This window comes from Arachis duranensis, chromosome 1, assembly GCF_000817695.3.
Source record: "Arachis duranensis cultivar V14167 chromosome 1, aradu.V14167.gnm2.J7QH, whole genome shotgun sequence".
NCBI lineage: Eukaryota > Viridiplantae > Streptophyta > Magnoliopsida > Fabales > Fabaceae > Arachis > Arachis duranensis.
Window position 1 is genome coordinate 5,724,240 of NC_029772.3, and position 22,165 is coordinate 5,746,404.

The 22,165-nt window shown below is 26.8% G+C and overlaps 1 protein-coding gene across 5 annotated transcripts; it reads right to left on the reverse strand.

Annotated features, from left to right (window-relative positions):
* Positions 1-16,891: 16,891 nt before the first annotated feature.
* On the reverse strand, positions 16,892-19,866 carry LOC107473113 (uncharacterized). 5 transcript variants are annotated; one of them, XM_016092657.3, is made up of 5 exons: positions 19,724-19,866; positions 18,785-18,853; positions 18,389-18,451; positions 18,159-18,221; positions 16,892-17,085 (listed from the first exon to the last, which is right to left on the reverse strand). In XM_016092657.3, the coding sequence occupies exons 1-5, from the start codon at positions 19,800-19,802 to the stop codon at positions 17,057-17,059; spliced, it is 303 nt and encodes a 100-aa protein (XP_015948143.1). In that variant the 5' UTR covers positions 19,803-19,866; the 3' UTR covers positions 16,892-17,056. The 5 variants fall into 5 exon arrangements, with proteins under 5 accessions (XP_015948143.1, XP_020991318.1, XP_020991325.1 ...); XM_021135659.2 differs by having other exon boundaries at positions 18,146-18,221; XM_021135666.2 differs by lacking the exon at positions 18,389-18,451 and having other exon boundaries at positions 18,146-18,221.
* Positions 19,867-22,165: the final 2,299 nt, after the last annotated feature.

The window sequence follows — 22,165 nt, forward strand, 5'->3', positions numbered from 1 at the left end:
AACGATTAATATATACGTATACATAAATAAAAAAATTATTAATTAAAAAATTATAGTAAATTTTTTATTTTATAAATCAATCTCATATAATTAAAATGATTTGTTCTAAAAATAGATAGTCAAATTAATTTAATATTAATTAAATATTGCTATTCTTAATTTAAAGTAGATGAATCTTATACTATATATATATTACGTGATTATAAATTTTTATATTTGATGTTTATAATTTTTTTTAACAATTATTATGACTAATAGGTTATATTATAATCTTAAGTTAATATATTGTTAAATGTAGTTTTTTAAGTTTTTCATATTTGTTGTCATTTTATTTTATCTTAATTTCTTTGCAAATACAATCTTATTGAAAATTTAAAATTATTAGAATAGTTTGATATAAAAATAGAGATATAGTATGTGAATGTATAATTATCAATGCTGGAAATATAACCTAAAGTTTTGGTTGTTTAAAGAAGAAGATGTACGCACATTTTTTTTTATAGAAATTAAGACGTTGATTTATTGTATATTATACTTTTTTTTTTAGTTAATCAAATTATTTTGTAATTTTTTTTGTTATGTACATTTGCTTAGTATTTGCACCAATAAAAAATAATAAATTGAGATTATTTTAAAATTAAATGTATTAAAAAATATTTTTATTGAAAATATTTCAGATATAAATAAAAGAGTAAATATTTTTCGTATAGTACATACACTAGTTCTTATATCGTTAATTCTAAAAAATCTCTCAAATAAACCAACTCAACACATTTTATTATAAGAGATCAAAACATCTTAAATTTGATGAGTCTCTACTTATTGAAAATAAAAAACATCTAAAATTATAGGTTTATAACCTGCAAAATAAAATTATAAATAATAAATCAACACCAATTTGTAGATTATATATATTATGTATTTAAAATATAATAAGACACATAATTTAAAATTTAGTAATATTAATTATAAAAATTTATTAGTTATGAACATTATACGTATAAAATTATAGATATTATGAGTATGAAATTATAAATGTTATGTATACCTAACTATGGATGTTATGCGTATGAATTTATGAATATTATGAGTAAAATTATCAATTGAATAAATTAATTTAAATATTTGACATTCTTTTTTCAAATATAATTTTGGTAAAATTTAAAAATAATATATTTTATATGTAATTAAATATTAAATTTATTTATAAATAGATACACATAAATATAATTTTAAAAAAGAAAAAAGTATAAGTAAACAACGCATAATGCGAACAATTAATTAAAAAAAGGTTAAAAATTTAATCATACCTCATTAGAATTCCTGTAAATTTTTGTATTTCCAGAAATTGGTTGACTGAAAATATCTTCGTCAGATGAATTCAGTAAATATTCAAAATCTTCAACTTTTTTAAAAATAGACTCCATGTTAAAGTTAAATTCAAATGTCACAACAAAAAATATTAAACTAATTAATACTTGACAAGAGTTAAATTACAAGGAATAAAAATTAAAAAATATAAAACGATGAATAAGAAAAAGCAACATTTATTTAAAAAAATATAATACAAAAAGTGAGATGCATGAGAATCGTTCTTTTGAACAAAAAAAACCTTGTATTCTTTGAGTTTTAGTTTTAAAAATTGTTTAGGAGGTAGCATAAACAGATAAAAAGAATACATATACAAGTGATTACATAATAAACAAGAAATGTGTTTTTATTACTATAATACAAATGAATGTGTTTTTATTATTATAATGCAAATTAAATATCATAAGTATTTAAAAGAAATTAACATATATACATTAAGAAAGAATAAACTAATATAAACGGCAATATATGATATTGTTTTCATTTATGAAATATTACAATATTAATCAACTGAACTCATATATATAAATAAAGTAAAAAATAAAAAATTTTATAGATTTTAGTCAGGGGAATAATTTTGTTTCTTAAATATTTTCGTATGATATATATATTATTAATCTAACAGAATATTTTATTTGGTCAATCATGCATTTATGACAAAATTAAAGTGTTTGATTTAGTCAATCATCATATATAATCACCGTATAATCGTATAGGATATATATATGGTATGGGAATCATAGTCTAACCTTCTCTGCATGAGTGGCTTTATTCTCAGCTTTTTAGCTTAATCTTTCATGTACAGGTTGTTACACAAAGATGTAGCGACTTTGGGTGTATTTGGTTAAAAAAAATATTTCAATTTTTATCTTTAATATTTTATATTTTATATTTTTATAAAAAATAAAAGTGACTAACAAAATAATAAAATTTTATTTTCTATTTTATTTTTATCATTTATTTCACTTTTTCTTTTATTAAATTTAAAAATTAGGAGTACATTTTAAACGGGATCTTTAATTTCTATTTTCTAAAGATACCAGTCCTCCATCCCTTCTTATAAGTCATACATGATATTTTAACTGAATTTTCAAATTTCAATTTAAAAAATAAATAAATAAAAAATTTTAATCATCAAAAAATCTAAAGTAGCATCTAAAATATCTAAAATAATGGAATAGATAATCAAATTTTATGTAAATTTTAGCGTGTTATATTTTAAGTCATATTAAGTACTCTTTTTGTAAAATTTTATATCGATTAGAAATGAGAACAAAATATGTTTTATAAGAATAAGAATATAGATATCTCTTTTATAGCCATATGTTATTATCTCTACTATTAAAAATAAAATTGTAAAATTTAAAACATCAAAACGAATAATATCTTTATAGGGGTATTATTATAAATGGTATTAAAATTAATGTTTACACGGATGTCGTAAGAAGGACTTTTGCCCCGTTAGACAATAAACTGTAAAGTATCACATTAATTTAAGATAGATAGAGATGATAATATAGGGATGCCAGGAGGAACTCTTCTCTATATCCTATGTCAATGCCAAAATGATCATATCTTATATGTGAATTATGTTATATATTCAAAGCCAATGTTCCAATTAATGTATCAAGAAAGATTTTCGCCCTATTAGATTAGATAGAAGAACATAAAGTCCCACATCAATTTGAAATAGATAGGAAAGACTTTCCTTCCTCTCTCTTTCTATCCCATATCTTAAAATTTTTTTCATCAAATATAGTTCTATGAATCCTATAAAAAAATATTTATTTTAATAAAAATTACATTAATTCTATCATTATTAAAATAAAATAAATTTAAACATTAAATATACAAATCTTAAATAAAATATAAATACATAGATAAGACAGTATTTTTATTATTCTAGAATCAAGAGGCAGAATTTTGTTGAATTTAAGGATTTTGAATATTAAAAAATTACATTATGCTGTCCTTAGACATCAAAGATATTGAAAAGTTCGGGTCTCAAAAATAATGGTCTGATTTAAGATGCACAAATAAAATTTTAATTTATTTAATTAGAATTAAATTTAAGTTTGTCAAAAATATTTAATTTAATTTTTATTTGTTTGATAGTATTTTTAGATATTTAATATTTAAATCAAATCTAATCTAATCTAATATAATAAGATCAAATATAATTTAAATTAGTCATATTTTTTATTTAATTTCAAATTTCATAGTTTTATTCTAAAAAAATTTAGCCAACTTTTAAACTAATCATTTAGAGGTCAATTTAAGTAAGTTTATAAGATCTTTTGTACAATTTTTTTGAATAATTTTATGAGTACTCTTAAGTACTTTTTTATGTATATTTAAATGAGGGGAGTGATTTATTTTAATTTATTTGTTGTCAAGAATTTAAACTAAGATAATTTTTATTAGTGTTAGTTTGTTTAATTTTATTTATTTAATCTAAGTTGTCAATGATATATTTTTTGAGGGTCTAATAAGTGAAACATTTTCAGTGGCTTGGTTGTTAACGATAAATTTTTTATAAACGTCAAATGAAAAAAATTATCCACCTATCTAATTATGCTTTTATTTTTATCTTTTCATTCCATTATATCTTTTATTCTTTGTTTTTTTTTTCTTATCAAATATACATATGATTTTAAAATAAAAAATCATTGTAAATGTTAAAGAATTCTTATTTAAAATGCTTTTCTATCTTTCAATAATACTAGTATTTTTATCATAAAAAAAAATTGTTGATACTATTTGACTTTTATTGTGTGACTACTATCTTCTTTTTGTTATTTGGTTTAATATATATATAATTATTTTGGTACGGTCCTTGAGTCTGGGGGATAAAATCCCAACTTAAATTCTCTGCAAGAAGATTTTTATCCTCATTCTCATTTCATGAGATAATTTTTGCACTCATTTCCATTCCCATTCTCATTTTCTGATATCCCTATACATATGCTTATGCATCTCTATTACTATTTCTAGTTAAAGAAGGAAACAAATGACACATGCCTTATAACATTGATGGGTCGACTATTACACTTTTTATAAACATGCTAAATATATGTTAACAAAATTAATTAATTCGAAGAACATACGTGTGACTTTAGGTCATATTAATTACATATCAATAAAATTAAATTAATTTAAAAGACATTATTATTTTTTAAATGATTATTAACGTGTCAAGAAATAGTCTTCATATACATTGATTTGAAGAAAACACATACACATGAGAGCATTGAGTGACAAGTGATGGAAGCATGTATGCAATAAAGCTATGAAAATAAATGAAGCGGTGGTCAATATGGTCATTTCTTAAGAAGTGGCGGACTTCAAGAAACTAAAATAGCTGTTTTTTATGTGTGGTTAGAATTTAAAAATAAAAAAAATTTATATGTAATTATCTTTATATAAAATTAATAATAAAAAATTATTAAATATTTTAATATATTTAATTAAATTATTATCTAAAAAATGAAGATGTACGAATTTTTGCTTAAGATTTATTGCATTTGACAAGCATTGTATTGATGAGGCATGAGGCAATCGGTGTGGTCGCTCGGTACGGTGCATACCGCATTAATGCAAAGTTTGTTTAGTGGGTAGTCTTTTATCAAATTTTGAGTCATCGTGATACATTGGCATATATATATGTTCTATGTTTGGTTTTGAAGCCACAGAATAAAGTAAGATGGATTAATCTTTACTTATAAATGATTTTGTTATATAAATTTTTTAAGTCTTTTAATTGATATTATACTTAAATATATTTGTTATGCATATATATTTTATGTGTCTTTAACAGATTTTTAATTTTTGAAAGAATTCTGTTTTTTTTTCGAATTTTTTATTTTTTTTCATTTACGTGCTTTTTTTTGTTCTATTTTTTCGTTATTCTTGATTTTCATTGTTTTTTGACATCAAACTCTGAAATCATTTTTGAAAATAATAGATAATTCAACTTCAGATTATCAGATGAACCAGTGCGTGAACCTTGCCTGTTAAATTTGCTGTTTATGACTTTTCATCCGACGGAAGGTGAATTGTCTTATTCTTTTAGTTTAATTGTTTTAGTTTTTGTTTAGTTATGATTCATGAATCTGATTTTTATTATTTTTTATGATGATTTTATAGTTATATTTGCATTCTATAGTTTATGCTTCTATAATAAGGTGTATTTTGGGTGTATTTTGTAGCTCTTGCTGACTTTGGTGGCTGATTTTAGTGTACACGTAACATAACTCATTTCTATATCTGCAATAAATTTGGGTGTAAAACGAAGATATTTGAGTATAATATGAAGATATTTGGGTGTAAAACGAAGATATTTGGGTGTATTTTTATTCTGATGAGTTCTGCATAATTCAAAATTCTTTCTCCTCATCTTCTGCTGCTTCTTCTTCATCTTCTTATTTCATATTCTCATAATTCTTTTTGAAAAGAAAAAAAAAATACATAATGTTACAAAATTAAAAGAAGAAGGAGGAGAAACACGACGATGAAGATGAAACACGCGAAGAAAAAGGAGGAGAAACAAAGAAGGAGGAGAAGAATAAGGAAGAAGAGGAGGAAGAGGAGAAACGCGAAGAAAAATGACAGTTGTGGTTTTTATCGAAAAAGAAGAAGAAGAAGAGTTGTTCATAATGGTGAGTAACGCGCTTTAAAAACAGGAAGTGGTTGAATAACGTGCGTGTATTTACTCTTGAATATAGGAGTGTAACGCACGTGTGTGTGTTTTGTTGGGCTTGTACCAACTTATAAGATTTATAAGCCAAAAAAATTTGTATGTGTAACATACCTAAAGCAAGAATAAATAAGAATATGTGACAAAACTGTGATATGACATGTGTCATTAATAGTTTATATAGTCGAATTATGTTAATTTACTGTTTGATAAAAATGAATTAGAAACTAACGCAATATATTTTTACTAATTTTAGAGATATTTTTGGTACAATTTAAATTTTAAAAATGATTTTGATATAATTTTACTCTGTTTCATATATGTTCTATGTTTGATTTTGAATGGCACAAAATAAAGTAAGATATACAATGATAACACTCGTAATAATACATAATAGAAAAAATCACTTTTTCCTATGGTAAAAAAGACTTTTATTTTTTTAGTTGCTTTTGTCATTTTTTTCACGTATATTTTGGTATTTGCGAATTATTGCAAGAAGGTTTCAATGAATTTAGACATTTTAACACAGAAAAAATGTTTTTGTTGGAAGTATTGATCAAATTGTGTTGTGTAAAACTTTTGGTTGAGAAAAAGAAAAGAACGAAAGAAAGATGAATTAATAAGTGAGAAAACGATTAAAAAATTTGTGGTTTGGGATGAAAAAAAAATCGCTGATCATATATAATTTTTTTGGGACATTACAGATAAAAATTTAAACTTCTTTGTTAAAAACAACATAAATTACTTCTCTCCCAAACAAACCTTATAGCTTCCTTCCTTTTCAAATTCCTCCCCCTCCGCACTTTCCTTTCTACTTCCCTCAAATCAAAGGGAAAAAAAAGAACAAATTAAAGGAGACACGATAACTTAGAAAATGGTTGGAAAAAAATAAGTTTAAAAAATGTTACTTCAAATTATATATAAAAGTTTAAACTATTCAACTAATTAATTCATCCACACATTCAAAATTTACGAATGGACTTGTTTCAGTTATATTTTTAATATAAAAATCAAGTTGTTTTATTGAAACGAAATCACTTGTCATACATTTATATAAATTTTATAAAAGTAATTAGAATTTTAAAATTGATTTTAAATTTTGTTTCCAGAAAGAAAAATAGAATAGTTTAAAACTGAATTTATTTTCAACTTTTCTTAACTATATAAAGCTTTAATTTTAAAATTACTTTCTTTAAAAACAAATACCTTCAATGTGATTAACTCAATCGATTAAAATCTTATTTTAGTCTTTGAGATTCACGCGATTATTCATTTTGGTCTTTAAAATTTAAAATTATTCACCACCATCATTGCCTATCATCATCATCACTTCCACTATCCCTTATACTTCATAGCATCATCGATTGCCAACACACTTCATAGACCCACGTGACCTCATTTAAACTCTCCACTCTTGCCACCATCACATAGCCCACCTCTTCTCACATGCAATTCACCACCGTCACCAAGAATAATACTAAGAATAACAACAATTACTCATAAATTTATTTTAAAATCAGATTCAATAATAGAAAAAGGTTTATTTTAAAAAGATGAAATTTTTTAACGTAGAGAATTTCAATAACCTTTACTCTTATAAAGATAGAGATTTGAATAAGAAAAAGATAAAACAGAGAAAAAAAGAAGAAAAAAGAAGAGAAGAGAAAAGAGGAAGGAAGGAGGAAGAGTCAGCGGTGGCAGAAAGAATAGCCACCGTGGCCAAGAGGTTGAGAGAGATGGCCGGTGGCGTGCGGGGAAGCAACTAGGTGTTGCAATCTGGCCCAATAATCACTCAACATAGAGCGAATCGAGCTTTCAGTTACAGTGCTCCCACCTCGAATCATAATTTTTTTACTAATAGTAATGAACAACAAAGAAGAATAAAAAAAAAAGAGGATATTGAAGAAGAAGAACATAAGAAAAAGAATGATGATGAAAAAGAATGGAATTCAGATCAATAATGGAAATAAATTAGAGTTTGAGGACCACATTGGGTACAAACAGAAATCTTGTCACGTCAGTTAGCCGTTGCTGCGTCTAGCATGACAAGGAGGGTGCCACCCATTATGTTGTCAAACTCTCGAGTTAACTCGTAAACTCATACGAGTTTACGAGTTTAGATATGGAATCGAGTTGACTCGGGCATAAACTCTATCCTGAGTAAACTCGACTAGACTCGGTCAAATTTGGACAAACTCGTGAGTTTAGGATCGAGTTAGCGAGTTTGGTGTTTTTCTTTATTTTTGCTCAAAAAAGTATCATTTTAAAACTAAAAAACACTTTTTCTTATTAGGGTTACGATAATACTCCCAAAGAATGAAAGAAAACTCACTCACAAAAAGATACGAGAGAAGAAAAGCTTAAACATTAATTATTTAGCTCTCTTAGTCATTTTGATATCGGAAATATTCAGATTTTGATAAAATAATTCCTAGAAAACGATAAGAATAAAATGATCTCCAAAAAATATGTTTTATTTGATAAAATGATCCAAACATTTAGTTAATCGTTGATTTACTTAGTTAATTGTTTTTTTTTTGTGAATCTCAACCATCAATTCCTCTACTCCCAACCCATCCCATCTTACTCTACCACCACTTGTCCACCTCATAGTCGTCGTTCTGCATCCATTATCACTATCCTACACCCTACTGATCCCATCTTACTCTACCACCACCTGTCCACCTCATAGTCGTCGTTCTGCATCCATTACCACTATCCTACACTCTACTGTCGCCGCACTTCCTCAACCATGTTGTCCCCCTCACTAAATACTACCCCCACCTTACTGTATCGACTTTCAAACCCTAATTCCATATTTACCAACATCAACAATAACCCACAAATCTACCACCACCATAACCTCATTTGCTACGACTTCAGTGTCATCTTCTTTGGAGGCTCTCTTATTTTGTTTATGGCTCCTTCTCTTAAATGTTCTATTGTTCTATATTTCTATCTCTTTTGTCTTTTTTTCTACTCTCAATTTTCAATTTATTTTTTCTTAATTTGTGTTTTTTTATTTAACATTGTTGATAATGATAATGATTTTAGGTGTATGACAATGATGAAGGAGGTAGGGTTGAGTGTTTGACAATAGAGGTTAGGGTAATATATGATGGTGGGTGATAAGGAGCAAAGGGTGAGGTGTGACGAGGACGATGATGTTGCCAGCAGATGAGGGTTGCAATGACGATGACGTGTTGGATTTTTTCACTCCTTTGTGAGGCACTGAGGCCTAAGTCTAATTTTTTGGGAGTGTTTTCTTGCACCCTAGTGTCTCAACCCTAATTAGATTTTTTGGGATCATTGAGAGGTAGAGAGTGTAGCCACCAAAGAGAGAAAGAAGAGGAAAAACAGAATTTTCATTTTTATGCAAAGTAGTAAATTTCAAATGGTAGTTTCTCACTCTTTCACCGTTGGATCAGCTTGAAATTTGAACTGCGTGTTTCTCTCATCTTGTTCTTTATTTTGGTTAGTGGAGATATTGATTGGAAGTTTGCATTGGGAGAAATTGGCTTCGCAAAAGATAAAATAGGTTTCTCATTTTTACACAAAGTAGCAATCTTTGAACAGCAGTTTCTCATTCTTTCACCGTTAGATCGACGTGAAATTTAGATTGAAGATTTTTCTCATCATGTTCTTCATTCTGAACGATGAAGATTTTAGTTGAAGAATTACAAAGATCTTGCAAATACGCAGAATTGGATTCAACCATTACTTAGTAAGCATTTATTCCTCCTAAGATGACATATTTTTCTTTGAACCAAATCAAGTATGCATTAATATCTATCTTTATCAAACAATTTGGATTTTGGATCTGCAGTTGCTCTGTCATATTTAGAACAAATACTAGATGGGAGTTTATGGGGTTAGGAACAAATTTTTTTACTAATTTAATGTTATGTAATTGAATATACTTATAAAACTATTTTATATTACATATTGAATTCATCTTATTTTGCATTAGAACAGAGAGAGAGAGCAAGGGATTATGAGGGTGTAAATTAATCTTTATTTAAGAGCTTCAACAGTGAATGGTATAACCGTTTTTTGACATAGTTTCTCAAATTTTTTAATCCTTGAATTTATGTATAAATTTTGTTCAAAAATTAACTTGTTTTTCTATAGTGAATCTTATTTGAGGTCCAAAAGTGGTAGACTGTGCAAAATATCAACAAAAAGCATTTTTTAAATTTCAAATTTCTAACTTACGAATAAAATTTATGCAAAACTGAACTCACTTTAGTTGAGCTGCTACTACAAATAAGATTTTGGTTTTTGAGATTTTTACATACTCACCCACTTTATTACTAAGGCTTATTTACTTTTATCTCTTCTCTATCTGTCTATCTACGGTGGCCATCAACAGGTATCCATCAGCCAACCCCACTTATTTATCTTAAACTCCTTCTGGCCGTTGCAATTGCGAAGGCCTTAAGGCAAGTAGCTGAAGGAAAAGCTTCTGCTTAAACTGAGGCCGCTGAATGGAAATGAAAATTTGAGTTGGAGAGGGTGTGGAATTTGCAGTTTGATTCTACAAGTTCTTATAATTAAATAATGCAAATTTCACTTTTTTATACACATTTTCTGTTCTATAACAGTTGATATTGCGGAAAAAACAATAAATATATATATATATGTAGTTCTAAGTCAGAAGCTTGGATCACAAGAAGAATGGAACTCAAGCATATGCATATATAAGCTAAGGTAGAGTATAAATATATAAGACTAGTTTATATTATTAATTTATAATAATATATTCTCAAATTTATCTTTATCTAAAAGGGTTTTATTTTACTAAAACACCTATCAATCATTGATTCAAAATATAAAGACATTAATTATTGAGCGTCTATCTGATTTGCAGGTTGTTGATTTTAGGAGCTCTCATCAAAACTTTAACGTGAATTTTATCCCACAGGCCATAAAGATACGTAGTATGGGCAGGAAGGAAGAAATAATCCCTGAATATATAATATGTAATGAAATTAATAATGAGTCATTCACCATTCATGCTTTAGTGTCTTTAGTGTAGTGTTAAAATTTTTTAGATCTAATGTATGTATATATTTGAGTTAAAATTTTTACAATTTTATTTTCTGAAGCTGAAATTGCAATGCCCCACATGTTCTGATACTTAATTTTTCTCTTTTTGGTCATTGATGATCTGCTACTTTACTTGCAAGATAATCCAGTTACTTTGCATTCAAATATTTACAAAATTAATTAGATTTACTTCTAAAAATTGTTGCTATATAAAAGTTGAATAAGTATCAATATTCACTGGATCTTACCCACAATCTTTGGATTAAGGCCTCAAAACTGGACATGACTTTAGGGAAAATTTAATGCGATAGATATTTAGAGGTCATATGATTCTATTTAACAACTTCTGTAATGTTCGCTTTGCTTTGATTTAATCAAGGTCGCAGTTACATTAATTTCTCACATTACTTAGAGAAGTGTTTGTTGGGGATAAAAAAATGTTGTCATGTCATCTTTAACACCACTAAGTTTGTCTCCTATATTAGCACCTTTAAAAGTTGATACCAGACTTTTCTTGATTAATTAATTTCATTTATTTATTACTATTCAGACAACAAAATTGTTAAATAGTGTATTATATTGTTTGAAACTTGATTCATATAATTGATATAATCATTGTGCACTACTGAGTTTTACATTGTCATTCTCTTGCTAATTGTCTAATGACCTTGTGTTGTGTAAAGGAATAATCAAATGCCAAGAAAACCTCGGTACACCATTAGTACTGCAGTCGAAACTGTAGCTGCCTCTAATAGTCAAATCCACACTACTCTGGTGAGTTATTTAATGCACCACTTATTTCAAATGTTCATTTGCCTTTTAGGATAGACTTTTATTTAATATAATTTGTGGGAATACTGAAAAAATTGGTTGATGTACTAACTACTTTGCTTTTAGCACACGGAAAGAATGTATGATATGGGAGCAAATACTTCAAGTGCACAGCGACGTGCTAGAGTGCTTCCACCTCCGCATTCTGGCAACGGTGCTCGATAATCCCGTGTTAACGCTATACCGTTTCGACCACCACACAATGAAACATGGATGGCTCCATCAAGTGACATTGGGGACGCTCGAGCTTCTGCGATAAATACAAAGCATCTGGATTCACATGAAGTTGTAGATGACCATTCAGAAGATGAAGACTACGACCTGGAGGTGGATGAGGTCAAGTCGTTCGATGACCATGTCGATGACTTATTTGTCGCACATGAAGTTGAACGTCAAGGCAATGCCGACAGCAAAAAGAAGGATACCGATTATTGGGTTGTTGATGTCATAGGTATTTTTTTTTATGCTTGTTTCTTAGAAAGTGTAATTACTCTTCTTCGTGCATTCTAATTCTCTTAGTAAACTAACATTTAAAGTTTGTTTCCTCTGTTAGAAAATGGTGTGACTTCTTGTATGGAGCTGACTGTTAAGGAGGCATTAGCACTTTCTCCTGGAAAGAAGATCGTACTAAACCATAACAGAGAGTTGCAACAAGTTGGTCAGGCAGCGGGCCTATTGAGCGGATTCTTGGAGACATTGGGGTCTTATTTTCAACAGTTACCAATTTATGAAAAAAGTTGGAAGAAATGAGCAAGGCTTCCAAGGAGCATGCGTTTGACCAGGTTAAGGTAATGTTTTTTTTTTTTGTTTGATAAAGTAAGGCGTTACCAATGCTTGGTGTAAAATGCTTTTTTTTTTTATCTATTAAATGAACAATACAAGGAAAGATTAAGACGCTCACACATGATATCGACCATACAGATTTTTATAGAATATCGATAAATTTCTAAGGACTTTTTTGTATAGTGTAAATTGCACTACGTTATTATATAGCTTAATCCCCAATTAATCCGGTCCTTCGTGTATAACAATGTAACTAATAATTGTAGTAATAATAATAACAATAATAATGATAAAACTTATAAACCTCATAAGAATGTTAAAGCTGCTCCTATTGTCCTCAATTAGAGAGTGACTAGCTAATATTTATGACTTTCGGTTAAATAAAAATGTCAGAAGAAAATAAATTTGGAACACATTTGCACAAGTTGATTCCGTTACCTTCCTAACTTTGAAATTTTGAATGTTTTGTGGTTTTAATTTTTTGTTGAGAGATTATTTAATTATTTCCTAGCTATGGGGATGCTGTTTTTTTGTGCTACTACTCTCCGTTAGTAGGTGGATTTCTTTGGTTTTCTATTTTTTGTTTTAGTCTGGTAAATTAGAGAAGGATAGTGCATGTTGGGTTTCTTTTTGTTTACTTCTTTGAATTTTGTTGCCAAGAATTGTTCATGTGTAATGATGTGTCTTTTGATAATATTTAAGTCTATTTGAGGTGGTTAATTATTATATGTTTTCTTTATCTTACTATATTGGTCTGCTCCTTCTCAACCAAAAACCCCTTCACCTTTCAACTTTGTTATTGTTATCCCTGCTTGTAGAAAGCTATTGTAGAAGAGATTTAGCCTGATTCCTTTAATAGGATTTGATGGGTTCCTTTGCCAAAAAGTTCTAACAGATTGTATTAGTAACTAAAATCATTATTTAATGAAGTGATATATATTTGATCACTACTAAGCTGGTCCAGCAAGGAGGATTCGGTTCATATCTTGAAGGTGATTAGGCATGCTTATATTAGATATGATTCTTGCTCTTTATATGGTTATATTGGTTGTGAAACTTGCATTTTGAACTTAGCCTTTAGGATAAAGTTTTCATGGTGGAAAGTTCTCAATCATATTTGTTTGTGTGTTGAGTTGATGAATCGTGTATAAAGTTCTGTGATGTAGAATGGATTTGGAGTTAAAGTTAATGTTACAATGACGATGTGAAAGCACTGATGTCAATATCGTTATCATCTTTATTGTGTTATCTTATAATCTGAACTACTTGTAGCGAGTCTTCCACTATGAGGACGATGGAAAAGGGAGGATAAAGCGGAGAATTGTACAAAGAATAGGAAGATCCTGAAGGAACGTAAGAAATCATTTGTTCGATAAGGTTTATGACAAAGAACTGCCTTTTGAGAAAAACCTCTAGCGTAAGCCTGCAGGAATAGAGGCAAATCACTGAAAAAAGTTTATTCAATATCGTTTGGACGAGGACACACAGGTAACAAATATTTAGTTGATATTTCATTGTATTCGATTTTAAATCGTCATGAATTACTACTAAATATGCTGAATTTATTGTGATAGTGGAAAAGCTACTACCCAAAAGTTCATCACCTTATCCTTTATTGTATTTCCTGAAGTTGTACATGGCTGACTTATAAAACCATCAACAGTGTAGTAATTTATCCCGATAACATTTATGTTTATCGTTTTGTGTGTAGGAGAAGTGTAGAAAAAATGCCACTAATCGTTCAAAGCAACTGTACACACATACTGGAGGTTCTAAAACGTGGCAAGAATTAAAGAGACACGAAGAAGTAATTAATTTAAATTCAGTTCCAGAATGTTGACGTGTTTCTGGTAATATAGTGTTGTCTGTTATATGATTGTGTGTTGATGATTGTTATAGGAGCAACGATAGGGAAGGCCTATTGGTAGAGGAGAGGGATGAACCATAAGTCATAAAAAAAAAAGAATAGTTCGTATATGAATGAAGATGCACGTCTGGTTGGGGTAAATCATGTTCTTTACTTTTTCAAATTTCTCTTTGCAATTACAACCATTGAATTTAAATTAGTGTAAATCCAAATCTCACATGTTTGCAGGAAGCAATTGAACATATTGGGAGTCAATACCCCTCCAGTAAGAAATTTTCACAGAATGATTCCCTTGCACAAGTGCTTGAAAAGGAGCACCCAGGAAGAGTTCGTGGACTCGATTTTGGTCCATGTCCCAATAAGTGTTTTCGTAGCATTCCACAGCAGTTTGACTATGGTGTACAAATTGAGGAGTATCAGATAGAGATTGTAAAACTTAAGGCGGAGGCAGCAGAATTCAAGGCAGCAGCAGCAGAGAAAAAGGCAAAGAGACAGAGAATGGAGGCAGAGGCAGCAGAGGAGAAGGCAAAAATGCAGACAATGAAAAATTTGTTAAGATGTATAATCCAGCAACAAGGAGGTAATTTGCCACCTGAAATAGCTGCAGATTTGGATTCTTTGAGAAGTGCACCAACCTTATCCCATGCAAGATGATATGTGGCCACTAATAATTTGAATTATCAATGTTGGAATCTGAATACTCTTTAATTGTTCACTGTCATAATGACTTTTGAGATATTTATTTGTAGTTTTTTATTTTGGTGACTTTATTTGTAGTTTACAGTCATCGATGCATTGAATTCAAATTACTATTATAATGATTCACTTTTGCATATATTTTTGTTTTGTTTCGTGTGTTGTAGTTTGATTAGTTGTTGGTTATTTTAATAAATTAAAGCAACTGAGTGGAAGAACGTATAAAGAATAAAAGAATTGGCATATTTTATTATAAATTCGGGTTTTTTTTAAAAAGTGTAACTCTACATTTGGCACCGGTTTTAAATCCGCTGCTGTATCTTGATAGAATAAGTCAATGGATGGCATTTTGCAGTGGTTAACACCCGCTGACATCTTCAAGCAGTCATATTTTTAAGATTTTGTAGCGGAAAGAACCGCTGCAAAATTATACTGCTGCAAAATACCATTTAGCAGCGTTATACCAGCGGTTGTTATTAACCGCTGCTAACGGTTTAGCCGCACGCTATCTTTTAGCGGATATATCAACCGCTACTATACGTCTGGCAGTGGTTAAAAACCGCTGCTATTTGCCGGATGTGGTGTAGTGTTCTCATTTATAAACTTTGGTGCTTTGATGTTTTAGATGGTTATATACACGATTTGTGCTTTGTTTGAGTCTCTCTTGTACCTCATTTGATTATAGTAGAGCTATTTTATTGGTTTGGACGACTCGTAGTTTTTACCTCTCACATTGAGAGAATTTTTTATGTTAAAATCTCGGTGTATTCTTGTTATTGCTTTACTTGCTATATTTGCTTGTTTATAGTTGTTGTCATATTGTGTTGTGAGTATTTTTATATTGTTTTTGTATTGGATATTTGTATTGTTTCCCTGTTAGGCTCTTTTAAGATGGTGGTGGTAATAAGATGGGAGTGATAGTATTGGCAGTAATAATGATGATGATGATTCTAACCATGGATGAGAGGTAGCAGATGAGATAGTAGCAGTGAGATTGGATGGGATTGAAAGTTATAATGATAAAAGTGAATGAAAACAATAAAATGGGGGTGGTGGAATAAAATAAAAAAGGATAAAAATGATGTTTGATCATAATTGTGAGAGAAAAAGATGAAGGTAGACTAAAAATTTCATAAAAATTTAAAAGTTGATAGAATAAAGAGAAAAGGACAAATAGGTCCCTGACCTTTTGTCCCGTGGATATTTTCGTTCCTGATCATTGAAAAATACTTTTAAGTCTCTGGCCTTCACAAAATTTGGACGGATCAGTCCCTCCGTCCAAATGCCTCCGTTAGGGACTGATCCGTCCAAATGCTTCTTTCAAGGATTGATCCTTTCAAATTTTGTGAAGGTCAGGGATTTAAAAGTATTTTTCAATAGTTAAAAATAAAAATGTCCAAAGGACAAAAAGTTAAGGACTTATTTGTCCTTTTCTCTAGAATAAATTAGTCATTGACTAGTATTAGATTATTTTGTCGTTATTATTATTTTGGGATCCATTTATCAAAATTTAAATTTTTTATTGTCAAAATGATTATTTATTCTATTTAGTAACCGTCAATGAAAAGTCTTGTAAACTAATAAAGTTTATCTCCAAATTGACCAAAAGGTGCTTTATTATTATTATTATCTTTTTCTCATCTTAAGAACTCTTTGGATGATACAAAACTTAAAGTAACGATATAAAGGTTATTTTTTAACTGTAACAACTTTTGCAAAATTATAAACTTTATTTGGACGATTGACGACATGATCTTCATTCATCATGGATGCATTTGCCTCATTGGGGGATCTGCAAAAGGCACCCTCAGTTTACTATCATTTTTATTATTTTAACCACATCATCACAAGCAAATTTATCAAGCCATATATATTTTTCAAAACAAAAATTACTTCATGAATACTAAATTATTCTTTTAATTGTAGAATATAGTAGCAATATAATTAATTTTTTTCTAACACAATAATGGTGATAAGTACTTTTAAGTTTCTATACTACTTATTCTTATAGACATAAAAAAAAATACTACTTATTCTTATTATATACCGATAAGAATAGAGAATTAATTTTGTAAAATATAATTATAAGATTAAATTCTCATAATGGTTCTTAAGATTTATGATTTTTATCATTTTAGTCTTTTAAATTCAAAATTTACTATACTAATTCCCAAAATCTAATTTCAGGCACCATATTGATTTTTGGACTCTTTTTAACGTTAAATCAAAGAACTAAATGTTGGACTAGCATTGATTTTTGTCATGTTAGACACATGAGAAAATAGTGTATTTTTGTTTTAGCTCTTAAATAAGGCAAAAAGAGATTTTTTTGAAGAATAGAGGAAGATATAATGATTTGCACACCATATAAATTTTTTTTGTTTTTGCCTTATTTAAGTGTAAAAACGAAACAACGCTATTTAGTGTATTTAGTCATGTGTCTAACCTGACAAATCAAAATTAACTCAGCACTTAATTCGTTGATTTAATACTAAAAAAGGTCCAATACCAATATGACATCCAAAACTGAATCTTGGAGACCAAAATAAATAATTTTAAATTTAAAGGACTAAAATAATAAAAACGGTTAATCTGAGGTATCACTTTAAAAATTTAGTCATAATTACACACTAAAAAACAATATAAAAAATAATGAGCAGAACTAATTTTTGCAATATATTTAATAACTTTACAGAGTTTAATTATTATACATTTTAAAATTTTGAGAATAAAATAAAACATCAAACATTTTACATAGTAATAAATTGCATGTTTATTTTTTTCCTTTAGAGTTTAGAGCTTAGGTTTAAAGTTATCAACATTAAAGATTTAATTAGTTTTAGAAAGCTTACAATAAACACTCACCAGGAGGAACTGGATGAGTCCTTGGACCTTCATAATCAATATTATATACGATGTTTTGGAGTCCTATTTACACATATCACAATTCTTATTAGCAATAGTTGGTTTAAATAATAGTTAACCAATTATCATCAGCAAATTTAAAAAGTAACTATATTTTAAATCTATTATTTAAAAAATATTTAAACACATAAATTTAATTAAATAACTGTATAAAACTATATAACATTGACCATCATGTCCAGGAGAAAATGGACCATCAGAATCTGACGAGTTGATCTTGCTATTTGCTTTTCCTGTTAAAAATTATATTCCAAACCTTAGTAATAGTAGTAATTAGTAATATATAATATTGTATTTTAATGTATATTTTATATTGAAAACTGATTTTAGTGATTGATTTTACTATATATCTAATATAGTTATTTTATTTTAATCAGTGCACTTAGGACATTAATTATCAAAATCCTAAAAGCTAGAATTCCTATATTTAACATTAGATGCATCAAAAATAAAGATTTAAAGAAGTCTGTAATTAAATTTATCATGTGATAATACATACTAAACGATATAATTTCTCTTTTAATTTCCGAAAAATATAAATTGTTTAACAAAAAAAAAAGACCCACCTAATGGAGGAGGAAAAGCACGAGTCCTTGGTCCCTCATGAGGTGTGTTGTATAGGCTATTTTGTTTTCCTGTCAAAAATCGTTTCAAATTTCCAGCTCTCAATATTATTTGTTCAAATTATTGAGCCAAACATCAGTGAATGAATAAAATAGGAGTAATACTAGTGAACAAATCCTATATTAGTTTATTTCATCCAATACTATAATGTATTATTAAATAACTCTATTATAAAATTTACTAAAAATTAGTAGTTAATTATTGAACTGGAATTACCGATATTTTTTCATTTCAGATATTCTTATCATTTTCTTATTTTTAAGAGTTTTAAATTTTTTTTTCTTATATTAAAGGTTGATTGTAATGTTGGCACTCAAGATTTTCTCGTAAAATAGGACTTAGCATTATTGTCTACAATTAGTGTGCATGTAATAAAACATACTCAAATACTTTTTTTAATTATTCTATTAGTTTTTATAATTTTATTAAATTTTAATAATTAAATTTTTATATTTTTTTAGTTAGATTCTTACATTGTTTTTAATTTTATAATTAGATCTTTTTTACGGTAAAAAGTATTAGAGTTAACTAAATATTTTTTCATAAATTAAAAGTATTCATAATTAAAAATATAATTAGATCTTTGACCACATGTATTTGAAAAAATATTTTATTAATTTTAACGTTTTTTATATAAAAAAAACCTAATTATAAAATTAAAAACGATATAGAAACTCAATTAAAAAGAATGTAAAAAACTAATTAAAAATTTAGTAAAACTGTAAAAACCAATAAAATAATTAAAACATTTAATTTTAAATTTTACTAGAAGCTATATAATTGATTTAACCGGAAAATTAAATCAATTATATATATACATGGAAGATGATGGTGTCTTTATCTTTGGTTTAACTTAAGGAAAGAAAGAAAGCTTAGATTACCTTCTGGTATGGTTCTTGCAGAACACATGAACGCAGAGATAAGCAAAACGGAGACAAAAAAGAGGGAAGTGGAAGCCATCAATCTTCCTCAGTTTCCTAACTAAGCTTTGATGTCTATAGATAAATACACAACTGTCCTATCATCTATTTATAATAAACTTATAAATGAGTAATTGTATTTACTTCAATTTCTTTTTAAAAAAATTAATAATTTCTCTTAATTAAATTAAATAAGATAACACTCAATATTGTTCTACTATACTCACCAAAATAACCAAAAAAATATGACTCTAATTTTCTATATAAATATAAATATATATAGATATAGACATAATAAATTAATAAGGATCACTCAAATAAAGATGCTTACTTTATCTTTTATTAAAGATATTTTTGTGTGCATTTTAATTAGTTTTTTATAATTTATTCAGTATTCCTCATTACATACATATTATTAAATTTTTTAAAAGATTTTCTTTCCAAAATTAATACAAAACATTTAAATTAGATTAAAACAAAAAAGGTAATAAATTAATTATTAGATTTTTTCTAAAATTATTTATATAAAAAAATAATTAATTTATATTCGTGTGATATATAAAATAATTACTATATTATTATTATATTATAAATTAAAATTTACTAATTTAAATTTGTTGTCATTTTTAATATAAGTATTAGAAATAAATAAAATTTTTATAATTAGATGTAGCGTAAGAAAATATATATAATATTAATTAATTTTAAAAAAAGTATGAAAAAATGGTTTTTTCTAATAAAGTGTTATTAAAAAATTAACATTATAAAAACTAATTTCAACCAATATGATATAATAGGTTATTAAATATATTTAATACAAAACACATTGAATATAAATTTTTATTGAGTTTAAATTTTAAATAATTTTTAATTGAATTTCAAATATTTTTATTTTAAAAAGTTAGAATATTTTAACATCATTTTTTTCGTATCTTTTTAAGTTCTGTTATTTATTTTTTTTTGTATTAGCCCTCCTGTTATCGATTTGATTTATATATAATTCAGATGATAAATTATTTAGTGATGTGCTTCTTCTTTTACTGTGACATACTTCTTTATTATTATTATTATTATGCACATTCAAAAATTCATAGATAAAGTGAAAAACCATGAAGTGCAACCATGACTTTAAAAATAACAGGGCCAAATTATTGTCATAACATAATAGAAGTATAGAAGTTTATCATTTTTCTCTAATAAAAAGAATAAACTTTTAATAGTTTATTTATTGTTTTACAGAATAAAAATAAATTTTAGTAAAATAAATTTTAGTATGAGTTTAATATTTTTATTCATCATAAAATATTTATAGAATTATTCATAGATAAATTTTAGAAAAAAGAAAAAAAGGAAATTTTAGTTTTATTATTTAATAATATCAATTTTTTACTGTACATAATATTCAATTATTTTTTAATCATATTTAAATAAATTATTCTTAAAATTTTTTTTGTGTTATTCAATTATTTTTTTAAAAAATAATTAACTATTAAAATAATTAAACTTTTTTACAATAAAAATAATAAAAAAAATTATGAACAAAAAAATTAATCATCATGATAATTTTTTATATTTTTATTCATATTTTAATTATAAAAATAAATATAATTAGATTATGTTATTTATAAAATGTGACTATAAATATAGATAAAATTTAGTTATATTACTTATATATAGTTTTATTATATTGCTTATAAAGTTAGTATTAACTGATATAAGTGCCACTTCAGCCTAAATATTTATAAAAGTAAGTTAGCGAATAATTAGTTAAAAAGTTACTAATTTACTATAGTTAGATGTCCGTTAGTGTGAGTTAGAATTAACCATAGTTAATTGAGCATAATTAGTATGATGTATAAATGCTGCATTGTAATACTCTTACAAGTGTGACTTTCTATCATTCTTCAGCAACTAATCTTCATTCACTTTCATATCTTCTCTCTACCACTCATCTCTCACACCTTCTTTCACTCATATAACCTCCTCCAACTCCAAACTCGTGAGTTAGATTATAATTATGACTATAAAATTATTCTAGTATTTTTTTAGATGTGGTTAATTGATAATATTAAAACATTACCCTTAATTATAAATAAGATTTACAATTAAAAAAATCAAAAACTCAATTAAAAAGATAAAAAAAAGATGATGTTAATATATTCTAATTCTTTAAAGTAAAAATATTAAAATTTAATTAAAAATTATTTAAAATTTGAACTCAACAAAAGTTTATATTCAATATATTTTGTATTAAATATATTTAATAACCTATTATATCGTATTGATTGAAATTAGCTTTTATAATGTTAATTTTCTAATAACACTTTATTAAAAAGAAACTATTTTTTTAGAATTTTTTAAAAACTAATTAATATTATATATATTTTGTTACACTACATCTAG